This window comes from Ciconia boyciana, chromosome 1 (assembly GCF_034638445.1).
Source record: "Ciconia boyciana chromosome 1, ASM3463844v1, whole genome shotgun sequence".
NCBI classification, from domain to species: Eukaryota; Metazoa; Chordata; class Aves; order Ciconiiformes; family Ciconiidae; genus Ciconia; species Ciconia boyciana.
Window position 1 is genome coordinate 211,896,004 of NC_132934.1, and position 12,670 is coordinate 211,908,673.

Consider the following 12,670-nt stretch of genomic DNA (forward strand, 5'->3'; position numbering starts at 1 on the left):
CTACAACTAAAGTAGTCGACAAGCAACGCACAGGGGTCATTACTTTCACAGAACCTCTCTGGGTCTTTTCCCACTGGTTAGAGCAATGATTCCCCTTTGTTGTTGGATGTGTGGCTGCTGATGAGCCTCAAAATATCTCTTGACCCACCAACCACCTTTTCTCATTATCCTAGCAGATAACCTTTCCATAACCTTTCCAGGACACTTCAGGAAGCAGTGTCTCAGCCTGGAGGAACACTGCTCCCAGACCTCAGCTGAGGTTGGGAACAGGCTGACTCCAGTGCCGCAAATCTGAACGGCTTCAAAGATTTGGGCAAGTTAGAAATCAATCATGTGCAAACATGGCCTAATTTGCAGGCACGTTTCCATGTGCTGTGTGAAGCAGGCAAAGCTAGTTTTTGGCTCGGCATTAACTAATTTCAGCAGATTAAAATGGTACAGTATCTTACTTTGTTGTTTCAGCTGGTGTGGAAAATGCATCAGTAATTATCACAGGAAACTAAGGAGGGGGGGAAGCACAATAGGAAGGGACCGCTGGACGATACCCTGCTGCAGAACAAAGCAGGCTATGTCCTGCCAGGCAGCTCCTGAGCAGCACGCTTTCCCTGTGGGGATTTACCCAGCCTGAAGATAGATGTGGAGATGTTCTCAGTCCTGCAGTGGTTTACCATTGCCAGGCACTCTCGTACATGCTGTGCTCTGCAGCAGTAGAGGCTCCTGCATTTTTCCTTGATGCTACTACATTAACTATTTAAGGGCCAGCTCCTACACTTGTGTCTGAAACACGGACTGACTGCTAAACAAGCCAGGTCATAACAGTATGGACTCCTGGGTGTAAATGGGCCTCGGTGTCTTGGGCTTAGTGGTGCAGGGCCCTAAAGATCTGGCCTGTATCTTCTGTCATTTTGGGGATTGTAACATTAGGTCCCCTTTCCTCTCCTGCTTTTCTTGTTCGCTGTTTCTCTGGATGCCACTGCAAACTCCTCCTTTGCAGTAAAGAACAGCATACATCACCTCAGTATTAAGCTGTCTGTGATCTTTAAGTGAAGACCAGGCTAAGGAGGCAAAATGAACAGGAGAACAGGGCTGTGCTCTGAAGTGGTTTAGCTCGCTGGTATAAAACAGCATCCACAGGGTCTCCACTGCTGCAGTGGGGATGGGGATGCTTTCTCGTGAAGTGCTGGCAGCTGCCCGGTAGCCTCTGCCTTTGTGGGCGAGGGGGTCCGGTCTGCCTGTTGGCACAGCCTCTGTGCTGGCTGGCACGCTGCACAGGCAGGAGTGAGGGCAGTGCTGCAGGCCCGTGCTGCGATGTATTTTTAAGGCGCTGCACTGCGTAGTTCAAGCACTTTACAGTGGAAGGATTAAGAACGGGCACCTAGAGATGACCTACGTTAGGCATCTGCTTTAAGATGAGCTCTGCATCTCCATTGTCAGACAACTCTTCACCATACCACCGCCTCTTCTGGGTCACCAGTGTCCCTAAATCTGTTAATGGAGAAAGTGAGTTCCTTCCCTGAGCATCGATGCTTTGTGTTTTACTGCTGTTCTTGTTGACTTGCTCCACACCATTTCTAGGTTTATTTTCTTAATGTCTTACAGAGGCCCTTTGGGGGAAGGCTAACACTAGCCCGCAGCCATGGAGGTGAAGACCTTGAGCTGCAAACAATTCAGCAGCTTTTTGCTTCAGCTTTGTTGTGTTTGACTTTTGATTATGTATTTGGAGTGGATCTGGACAAGCTCCACTCTGCTTTCCAGTAACAGGCAGAACTGCTGCAGGGAGTTAATGTGAACCAGGATTTGGAAAATCCCTATGCTTCCTCTGCATCCATAAATTTAGATATATTTTCTTGGCTGCCCTTTGCTGGAGCTGTTAAACTGGTGTTTGCTGTTCCCTGGGCCCTCATCTTGGCATGGTTTTAATGGGGCAAAGCGTAAGCAGGCGGGGCAAGGGTAAAAAATAAAAGATCAGGCTGAATTTGGCCATCTCTTCCACCAGTGTGCTGTGGAGAAGGGGGAATCACCCACAGGAGCGTTGTATGAAGAAGCGGGCAGTGGCGTGGCTGCGTGCTCCCATCGCTGCTGCTATCAGAAGGATTCGGCATGGTGGTGATGCTCTGCTCCACCCAGCCAGCTCCGGGCCAGGTGTCAGAGCAGTGCCAGCCCTCAGCATGGGGGACTCCTGCCCCCAAGCATCCGCAAGGTCCCTGCTTCCCACCGTGTCCCCTGCTTAACCACTGGGTGCTGTCACACGGGTACAGCCTTGACATCGGTGCTAGGCAGCACTTTCCCTGTGGCACTCGTGCCAGCGCTGCCCGTAACTCCATGTGTGAAGCCGCTCGCCCCTCTGTCTGCTCTCCCCTCTCTGAAGGAAGGATAAGGTCCCTGGGCATAGGTGCCTCTGGGCTGCAGCCTTTTCCATCTGTGCAGTGTCTTGATGCTGTGGAGCAGATCCTTTCCCCCCAGTTTTGGTCCAGTGTAGCTCCAGCTCCCTCTTCTGGGGCTTGTTCTTACTTACATTAGTGCAAATGGAACATCAACCTCAGAGGCGTTTTCCTTAATGTTTTACAATATTCTGAATGTGCCTGAGTGTCAGAAATTAATTCCTATGGGACAGCCATTTTCCTGAGTGTACCTTAGTTTTAAATGCCTCTCTTCTTTGCTGGTCCTGTTGGTGTGGACTCCCCAGAGAGGCTCCTGAGGTCTGCTTGCTATTTGGTGATATTATGTTGAGCATTCACTTTGAGTCTTGGACAGACGGGATGATTTGTGAGCATTTTCCTGTCTTCTCTCTGTGCCCCTCCATGTCTCACCTCAGATACAGACCAGCCAAGCTGGCTCTTGCTAATTACTTAAGGAAGTAGTTATCTGCAATAGCAGCATTCAGCCTCGTTGGAAAACAGATAGATAGACCAACGTGTTGAAGCATGGTTGTTTTTTTCTTGCCACAACTCATGGTGAGGGGTACCCCCCCCCCCCATCTCATTTTGTGGTCTTTTCGGAATTGAAGCACAATGGTTAGCCAGTTTCTTACATGAACCAGCGGTGAACTCTCCTCCATAGAGATGCTCTATTGTTCCATGCTCAGAAATTGTAACTATCAAAGAAAAATATTGAGCTGAGGCCAAGGTACAGTAACTTTGTTACTTGAGTAACGGGGGTGAGATGCAGTTTGGGAGACAAGGAGGGATTAGAAACACATTGGAGAGAGAGGAGGAGGATTAGGAATGGCAGAGCTGAACAGAGTCCTGCTGTTAGTCAGAGCTGCAGTGCGAGTGCAGGGGGATGAGTAACGGCACACCCAGTCCCACAGGTCTCCGCTCTGCAAAATGCACGCTGCTCTGCAGACTGAATCCATGCACCCTTTCTTTCCATTTGCCCCACTTCTCAAATTCCTGATGGTAACATCTTTAAAAAGACCTCGAGTCCCTCTGCTGAATGCCCCACAAGCATTTTCCATTTAAATGGTTTTGCAGATGCCAGCATTTGTCCCATCAGACCTCTTGACAATCATAGGGTATAAAGCAATTTTGCCTGGGTCAGGACCAAGAGAAACAAGATACTTCTCCAGTTACATTTATTTCTTTTAAATACTTCCCAGGCATCTATTGCTGATAATGCTGTGACCTGACAAACTGTCACACTGTAACTGTTCCACTTTGGGATTTTTTCCTCTGATCCAGTCCCCACTCCCACCTACACAGGGATTTGGGGATTTCTGTGCAAAGTAAGCCTGGGAAATAGCGTGTGAGCATGCGTGAGCGTAGGCGTAGGCGTTCATATTCTACTGTATGTCATAAGCGTGGCATCGCTGACAACTGTGGGACCCTGGACTCTCCCCACTTCTTTGCAGTTCAGACTGCCAGGGTGGGATCCCTTCCTCCAACCTTTAGATGTCTGCACTAGAACTGTCTACAGGTATTCCAGTTATCTTGTCTCTCTTAAAAAACTGTGATGGTAGTGACACTTTTAGGGTGCATTTCATTTGACCCAGTCCAGGTGTCTGCTTTAGCATGTGCAGGTTCTACATGTTTGTTTAGAGGAGTCCCATCCTTAGCATCTGGCATGGCAGCAAGCCAAGCAGTCCTGCTGATTATAGACTTACCGAAATACAGAGAATGAGCATGGGCTAGCTATATGACACCCATAAAAAGCAAAATCTAAAACCTAGGCAATTATCTGGTGTTCCCTTAAATTCCTTGGATGTTCATTATCTTCCTCTGTAATTTTTCTAGTCCGAAGGCATGGTATTTTGCCAGGTAAATACATTACTCTAAATACAGCTAAAAAGGCAGAGATTTAGTGCAGGAGAAGCAAGAGGAAATCCTTCATATACATCCTTCAGTTTTCTGAGTTGACATGTTAATACTGAAGCAGCAGAGCACTCAGTGGCTGGTTCCCTCCCCATCAACTCCCTTTTAAACTGACTGAATTCAGCTGGTCTGGATCTGGAAATAAACTGGTCCAAACTGTTTTCTCAGCTAATGAAGGGAATTCATCCTTGGTGCTGAAGCTAGTGTCTCAAGTGATTCTTTGCAAGAAAGAAGCTTAAGAAGCCACCAGCCATTAGTCTAGTCCACTTTGTGTTTAAGACACGGATGCTTGCAATGCCCTCATGAGTAAGAAATGGTGTTGCTGCTATTCTGTACCGGTGTGCCTGTGCATGGACACCACAGCACTAACGTTTGCTGCAGGAATGTGGCCACTGCCACCTCTGCTAAACCAGAATCACTCTTAGTGGCACTAATTATTAATTTTTGGAGAACTATAACTCATCTGAGTTATAAAAGCAACATGTTGGTGAGCTAATGGTACTGATAAACACTTCTGGTCTGGCCAATAAAGATTTTCTTTGTCAGAGTAGCTTATACAGGTTCCCTAAGCAAAATAAGCCATGTCAATATAAGTTACTTCTCTGCCAGAGTAACTGTGCTCCCGCTAGGTTTTCTGCTTGCGTGGAAATAATGAGAGAGTAAATCATTCCCTGATGCTATGATATACCAGTAGATTTCTAGTTTAGCTGTGGCTTTTGCGCTAAAGCAAAGGAGCAGGTAAAGCTGAATTTATTTTCTCTGTCCTTGACAGATGAGGCAGCACCCTCTGCTGGTCTCACTGCTCATGGTCATGCTCATTTCACTGCTCGTGAGCTGTTCTCGTTTCCCAACTGGGCTGTTTGCTGGTGCATGGCAGCACCCCAGGCTCTAAGGACCCTGCAAGGGGTTCTCACTGAAGCACTGGCTGATTGAAACCCTGATGCACTGGCTGATTAAATAGGCAGGAAAATAGGAGATGCTGGAAATTTGGTGAAATCAGGTTTATTAGCCTAAAAGCGTTCGTTGTCCACCCCACCCATGACCACCCACACAAGACAGTCTAGGCATCTGCCTCCCTTGATGGATGGAAAGCTGTACATATCACGGTAGCTGTAACAGCAGGACTCTACTCTCCATATACTGGATTCTTTCTCACTAATCTGGGACCAACTCATGTTCTCAATGACTCCTCAATGCTTGGCAGTGAGGCATGATGGTCCTGAGTCAGGGTATCAGAGTATCAGGGAAGTAAAAAAAAAGAAGGTGGTGCTGGGCTGTGAAGGTAAATGAGGAGGAAGAGGATGCTAATTCCATGACCACAGAGGATTTTGTGACAAAGGTGCCCAAGTTCAGACCACCGCTCTGCTACAGATGTCTTATGTGACCTTAGACAAGTCACATGCATCTTAAACACTTGGGAGTTATGTTTTAACTTCTTCTGGCATTCTGGGACTCAGTGGCCCTTTGAGTCTATATAGAGGGAAACAGGTGTTCTCCTTCCTTGCAGGGATCTTCTGAGGATTAATATTTCAGAGTAGGGAAGGCATTCTGATCCTTTAGTGACAGGATCTAAGAGAATGTTCCCTACCACAAGGTTTCTAACGCCATATCAGTAGGGTAGACAATCCATTTGCCAGGATGACCATCTCATGGTGTTTCTCTCTTTTCAGGCACTGCGTCTGTTGCAGTCGCTGGCATCTTTGCGGCCTTAAGGATCACAAAGAACAAGCTCTCTGACCATAAGTTTGTTTTCCAGGGAGCTGGAGAGGTAGGAATGTTCTTGAGTTTGTTCCCAAATATGATCTAAATTCAAATTTAGAGAGAGAAAAGTCAACCATGAAACTTCCTGCAAGGCTTGGCTTCATGAAAACAAAGCACAGAAGCAGGTTCCTTGCCAGTGGGCAGGAGTGGGCCCCACAGGTGGATCTTGCTGCTGCATAGAAGTTGTCAACAGTCTTTCAGTGACCTCTTGGCCCATGAGTCCTGGGTAGACTTCCTGGACGCTACGAGGCTGCCCATGTGTCAGTGGGGCTTTAAGTACCTTGAGGGAAGTCCCTTACGAGGCAGGGTGCTGCAGGAACATTAAGGAGGCTGGTTTGAGTCCTCAGGGTTGGTATTTAGGGTAAACCAGAGCTGCTTTAGCAAGAGTCAAAAGGACTCAAAGAACCGTAAGAACATAACCTCACTTTTTGGAGTCAGTCATATTGCCCCCATGGCAGAAGTCAGGTAGTCTGTAAGGTGCCTTGCTCAAAGAGAGAGGGGGAAGAAAAAGTTTCTAAAGCCTGGACTGTGGACTAAAGGCGTTGGTCCAGGTCCTGGCTCAGCTCTCGCCCACTTGTGGGACTTTGGGCAAGGTCTGTTACTCGCTGTTTGTCTATCCCTCTGTGAAGCAAAGATTGCTTCTTCTCTTTCTCCACCCCTCCTGACAGACATGTCTGTGCTGTGGCACAGAGACCATCCTGCCTTGTTAGTCCCCATCTGGGCAGGAGGGCTGGGCACAGCTGTAGGACCACTAACACACACAGCATGTCCAGGGCTGTTTCCTGCGGCAGGGATGGGAGAAGAGGACTTTCCGCTTGGTAGTACTTCAGATGCAGCAATCCGACTCTGCTTTGAGTTCCTCTGTACTGGCATCATCACCAACGTTTGTTCAGTGTCTGCCCATTTTCCTCTCCTGCAGCAGCTGGTTTAAATGGTGTAGACAGCCTCTGCCTGTCAAGGTACCACCTCCACTGCTCCAGCCTCATGGGCAGCCTGCTCTGCTGGACGATTGGGGTTTTTTTATTTGTTTATGGCAGCACCTACAATGCTAAGATCAGCCCCATGCCATGGCACTGTACAACCATGGAGCAGAAAGCCTCCCTGCTTTGTGCAGTGCTGGGGGATGACCCAACACATCTCTCATTTAAAATCTTCTCCCCCTCAAAGATGATGATACCCCAATGAAGCGTTTATGTACTGTGTTCCAGGCTGCAATGGGCATAGCTCATCTCATCCTCATGGCCATGGAAAAGGAAGGAATTTCACGAGAGGATGCCATCAAAAAAATTTGGATGGTGGACTCCAAGGGACTGATTGTGAAGGTAAATTTGTCTCCAGAGCTTAGCTCTACTCCCTGCCACGTCCTGCAAGCTAGAGAGAGGCCAGAACAGGCAGATACCTTGGACCCTGCTCAGCCCTGGAGTAAGGGCTTCAGTTTTGCTGGTGTCAGCAGAGCTGTTCCTGCTTTCAGAGGACTAGATCTCATGGTGACAACAGTGTACCAGCAGCACTGTCTATGCTAAAAGCAACGCTTTGGGCTGGGTCTCTAAAGTGGTAGGATACACTGATGTCTCAGTGGTATTGTAACTCCATATGGCCATGGTGTCAAGCTGTGCTGGAAGTCCTGCATGTCAGCCATATGGGGTATTATAACAGCAACGTTGTGCCCCTGCTTGGTGATCCAGCCTGGCCCAGCTCTACTCTGCACTCCCTGGGTCCTCAGGGCCTCTGCCCTTGTCCCTTCTCAGACTTGAGGAGACTTGTGCTACGTGTACAACTTCTCTGCCTTGGCAGCCAGACCCTTCCTCCACACGATCAATGTATTTTGGGAGGGTGAGAGGAGCAGAGGCCAGCCCCGTGTGACATTACACCAACATCTCAATGCCTGACTGGCTGATGCTGAGGAGCTGCTCTGAGGAATCTGGTTTAAATAGGGGGCCAAGAGATGAAATTAACTGATGAGTTACTATGTTATGTCTCCACCTTTTGCCAACAGACCAAAGTTTGACTCCTCCTTTTTCCTCACAGGGTAGGAGCCACCTGAACCATGAGAAAGAAATGTTTGCCCAGGACCATCCCAGTGTGAACACGCTGGAAGAGGTTGTGCAGAAAGTGAAGCCTACAGCAATTATAGGTGGAGTTCCCTTAGCACGACCTTTTCACATCAATTCAGTTCTTAGGAGAGTTTCTGTCTTTCTTCCAGGGCCTCCTTTTGTTCTCCCAGTCAAAACAAAATGAGCTTTTTTTACTCCCATTTTGTCAGTTGAGTTTTCCACATCCTTTTCCCTTCAACTGTGGGGCACAGGCTTCCTCTCTTTTGGAGCTGCAGGAGCCCTCCCAGACAGGGCTGCAGAGGGAGGTACCGCAGGAGGCAGGATTTGGGGCTCTCGGCAGCGAGCGCAGCCCGGGCAGGCTGAGCAGGATGACGATGACAACAGGCAGCTCGGGCAGGTCTTGGGGAGGCAACATTCTGAGCACCGCTGCCAGACCAGCCCAAACACTGATTCCCACCCTGCCCAGAGTAGCAGAGGGCTTTATTTTGAGATAGGCTTTTAATCTCACCATAATATGAGAAACATTCCCACTTGCATCTCCAGAGATGGAGCCCATTCCCTCCCACAGTTAATTTATCAGTAGAGGCATTCAAGAGGGATCAGCCCAATGCACTGAAGTCAGACAGTTGGAAAGCACCGTCTCACTCTGCTGTTGTTGTTTTAGGTGTCGCAGCTGTTGCAGGAGCTTTCACTGAGAAGATTTTGAAGGACATGGCAGCATTCAATGAGAGGCCCATCGTGTTTGCCCTGAGCAACCCCACAAGTAAAGCGGAGTGCACAGCGGAGCAGTGCTACCGCCTCACCGAGGTACTGGAGCTCAGCATAGGGAAGCTGGGTGCTCCGGGTCCACTGTGGCCATGACTGTACCAAGGAAACCACAGTGGTGCATGGTGGGCGGACAAGTGACAGTGGGCATAAGTTGAAACGAAAGACATTCAGGCTGGTCATAAAGAAAAACTTGCACGCTGTGAGGAGAGTCAGGAGGTGGAACAGGGGCCCCGACTGCCCATGCAGTCTCTGTCCTTGCATGTTTTCAAGACCAGGCTGGATAAAGCCCTGAGAAACTTGGTCTGATCTCATAACTGACCTTGCTGTGAGCAGGAGTTTGCACTAGAGACCTCCCTAGGGTCCCTGCCAGCCTGAATTACTTTGTGATCCTATACAGAAAGCACTTGCCTCCTTCACTCACAGCTGTCTGAGATGTCCCAAGTTACTGTCCCCTGTGTTTTGCCACCCTAGTCGTTTGTGTAACAGTTTCATCACCCAACTTGGATCCAATATCACTGAAGAATTATTTTCATGTGGATTGACTTGGGGTAAGAGAGGAGGCCTTGTCTCACTCTCCCCTTTGCCTCCCCCCACCATCTCCTGTTTCTGTGTCTTAGTGCTGCTGGCTGGATCAGTCATACAGCCCCCAGACCCTTATCCCACATGAGTCTCTCTTCACACTCCATAGATGGTTGATAGAGAGGAAGAGAGACTCCTTCTCAGCAAGTTCAGAGCACTTGCACTTGGGCAGTGCAAACACCCACATGGTGCTCAGTGGCCCTGTCTGTGGCCCTGTTCATGACTCTGGAGACCAGGCCCTTCAGAAGGGCCTGAAGATGGCTCTGGTGGAGATGTTTCTCACGGACTGTCTGGAGATTTGTCCACTTGTGTCACGGATGGAGTGATGCACTTCATTCGTAAGAGAGAAGCAAAAATATACTTCTTTGATATCAATGGTAAATGCGACAGTGGTTTAACAAGATTCGATGGCAAGGTACACTTGATTATTTACTGCATAGAGGACAGAACAAAACTGTCAGGGAGACCCTCCTGTTGAGTCATGAGGTTCAGAAAGGACCCTCTTGCTTTCAAAACTCCTTCTCAGAGAGGAGTCTAGGTGCAGCTTGATCCAATCCTAGTCCCAGACTTGGTCAACAGTTTATGTCTAAAGGATTATATATACGCAATCAATCCTTTATATCACTTAGCTAAGATTTCAAAGTTTAGCATGCTATTAGTCACTTACCAAGGATCTGTTGCGGCAAGGAGTCTCTCAACCTCGAGGAGTAACCTTGAGAGGCATCCCTACTCAAGGGGAGATCCTGGCGTGCAGCCCGCTGCCGTGCAGGAGAGCTCCAAGGGCTCTTGGGCTGCTCACTATTTATGGGGGTAAGATGATTGACCCATAGCCATATTTGCACGCCAACCACAGATTTTAGTTTCTTCACTGTGGTTAGGTGGGTGCATCGCACAATAGCCCTTTACTATTGTGTTGTTATCTGTCTCCCGAATGCACTTTGAGCCAGATGCAGCCATCACGACCAGACACATCCGTTACAACCATCACTGGTGGTTATCGCTTGAGCAGGGTTACAGGAGATAAAGGTCAGGTTTTGAGGGGGGGAGCACAGTGTCACAACTTGTCACCAGAGTCCCCTGAGCGCAGATCATGGCAAGCAGCAGAAATGTTAAGATGTCTCTTCTGAATTTGGATGCCTCTTTCTCTCTCTTCTCAGGGACGGGGAATATTTGCAAGTGGGAGTCCATTCTCAAAGGTGACCCTACCCAACGGACAGACCTTCTTCCCTGGCCAAGGAAACAATGCGTATGTTTTCCCAGGAGTGGCACTGGGAGTCATTGCCTGCGGAGTCCGGCACATCTCTGACGATATCTTCCTCATCACAGCGGAGGTTTCCAAATGGCATTTAACGTTTTTAAAAAGATGATAAGAGGCACATGCACCTACTTAAGGTGTTTTCAAGAACCTGGCCTGTGGCAATGCCTTGAGTGGAAATTGCACCACCTCAGCAAAAAGCTGCGGCCTTTCCCAGTCTCAGGGAAAGCTCAAGCTTCCATTGCACCTACAAAGGTGCAGGAGCCATGACAGAGTTCCACTCATTCTCCACAACTGATGCCCTGCCACAGCACTTCCATCATTCTGGCTCCAGTTTTAAGTCTGTAATTAAATGTATACACACATGTACTTTGAATAGCTCAGCAGTTCCCATTGAGAACTAGTCCCAGCTCCGCCACTGTGAGGTTTCAGCCACCTCTCCTGTAATGCTAGTGAACGTGGTAAGTGCTTGAGCCCACCTCTATAAACTACTTTTCTCTTCTTTCTAGTCTATCGCTGCCGAGGTGACAGAGCAGAATCTTGCAGAAGGAAGACTCTATCCTCCCTTGGACAGCATCAGAGAGGTGTCTCTCAAAATTGCTGTGAAAGTGAGTACTCATTTATTTCCCCTTTCCGTGTTAGGGAGGGCAGGAATTGCCTTGGCATCATTCTTGCTTTGTGTTTTTTTAATTCAACTTTTTCTACAGCATAAAGCAATGATTCTCAGGAATCCTTCCAGCCAGAATTGCTGCATTCATTTCTCCCACCATTAAAGCCTAAATGCGAAAAATACTCCTGATTCTGGGTGCCTCACAGCTCACAAAGCTCTTCTTTATTGCTTGGAGCTGTGAGTGCTCAGTGCTTCAAAAAATCAGGTTTAGGGGCAAATTCAAACATGACGCAAGTTGCCAAAAGATTTTAGGTTCCAAATTGCTATTTTGGAACCTCTCCTCCTGTATTTGATAGGGGCCTAAGCACCTAAATGCTATTGCAGATCTGAGCTTGTTGTCCAATTGTGAGATTGGTGCCCTGTATACATCAAATTTGTCATTCGCATTCAGGGTACACCCACTGAGAATCCCACTGGCCTGCTAGGAGTTACCGACAGATATACAGGGTAGCTGAGGAGCTTCGGGACATGAGCGGAGGTGGTTAAATGGCTGATCTCCTTTAATTGCACAGTCCAACCATTTTGCCAGGGCAGGGGTGTGCATTTCTAAGCTGCCAGTAATTGCAGGCAGCTCGCATTCCCTCACCCAAGCGATGAAGCTGACTCAGGGAATCGCACAAAGAGAAAACAGCAAAAAAGGACACAATTTTGAGGGGGGAGAGGGGGGAAAGAGGGAAAATACAGCCAGGGCCAAACTGCAGTTGGTTTCAACTTCATAATGCGCCAGCTTTATTTCATCACCTCACTTTGCTTATCTTTTTGCAGATTGTTGACTGGGCCTACAAGCATGGTCTCGCTTCTTGGTACCCTGAGCCAGCAGACAAGGAAGCCTTTGTGAAACGGCTCGTTTACAGTCCTGATTACGATTCATTTGTTATTGATGATTACAGGTGGCCCCCCGCAGCCATGCAAACACAAGATGTATAAGTTTTTGTGAGAACTGTTTCCTCATTTTTTCCATCAGTTCCCATGGTTCATATTATTGCTGATATAAATGCACCTCCAGGCTTGCAGAATGATAAAAGTAAATGAATCCAAGTAGTTTTTTACTTGCCACTGCTTTTTCTCTGTGGGAGCATATCAGTAGGGAATAAAACAGAGTCCAAGCTGGGCAGTCAGTACTCCAAGGAGAGAGGCAGACTATGGCTGCAGCCCGTCCCAGTCAAGCAGCACTGCATATTGCTGCTTGCTTAACATATTGCCCAGCTCTCAGCTCAGCTACCTCGGGAGAAGCTCCCTGGGCCACCTCAGAAGCAAAGAGTCCTATTCCTAG

At 48.2% G+C, this 12,670-nt stretch overlaps 1 protein-coding gene across 3 annotated transcripts in view; it reads left to right on the forward strand.

The window, feature by feature from the left end:
- The window catches only part of ME3 (malic enzyme 3), a 132,511-nt gene extending 120,062 nt beyond the window's left edge, over window positions 1-12,449 (forward strand). The window contains exons 7-13 of one of the 3 annotated variants that reach the window (XM_072850769.1): window positions 5,981-6,078; window positions 7,280-7,393; window positions 8,100-8,205; window positions 8,790-8,932; window positions 10,630-10,803; window positions 11,237-11,335; window positions 12,163-12,449. In XM_072850769.1, the coding sequence (XP_072706870.1) occupies window positions 5,981-6,078; window positions 7,280-7,393; window positions 8,100-8,205; window positions 8,790-8,932; window positions 10,630-10,803; window positions 11,237-11,335; window positions 12,163-12,324 (896 nt within the window). In that variant the 3' untranslated portion in view covers window positions 12,325-12,449. The remainder of the gene's footprint in view (window positions 1-5,980; window positions 6,079-7,279; window positions 7,394-8,099; window positions 8,206-8,789; window positions 8,933-10,629; window positions 10,804-11,236; window positions 11,336-12,162) is intronic. The other 2 variants (XM_072850768.1, XM_072850770.1) reach the window with 2 other exon arrangements.
- The last annotated feature ends 221 nt before the right edge of the window (window positions 12,450-12,670 follow it).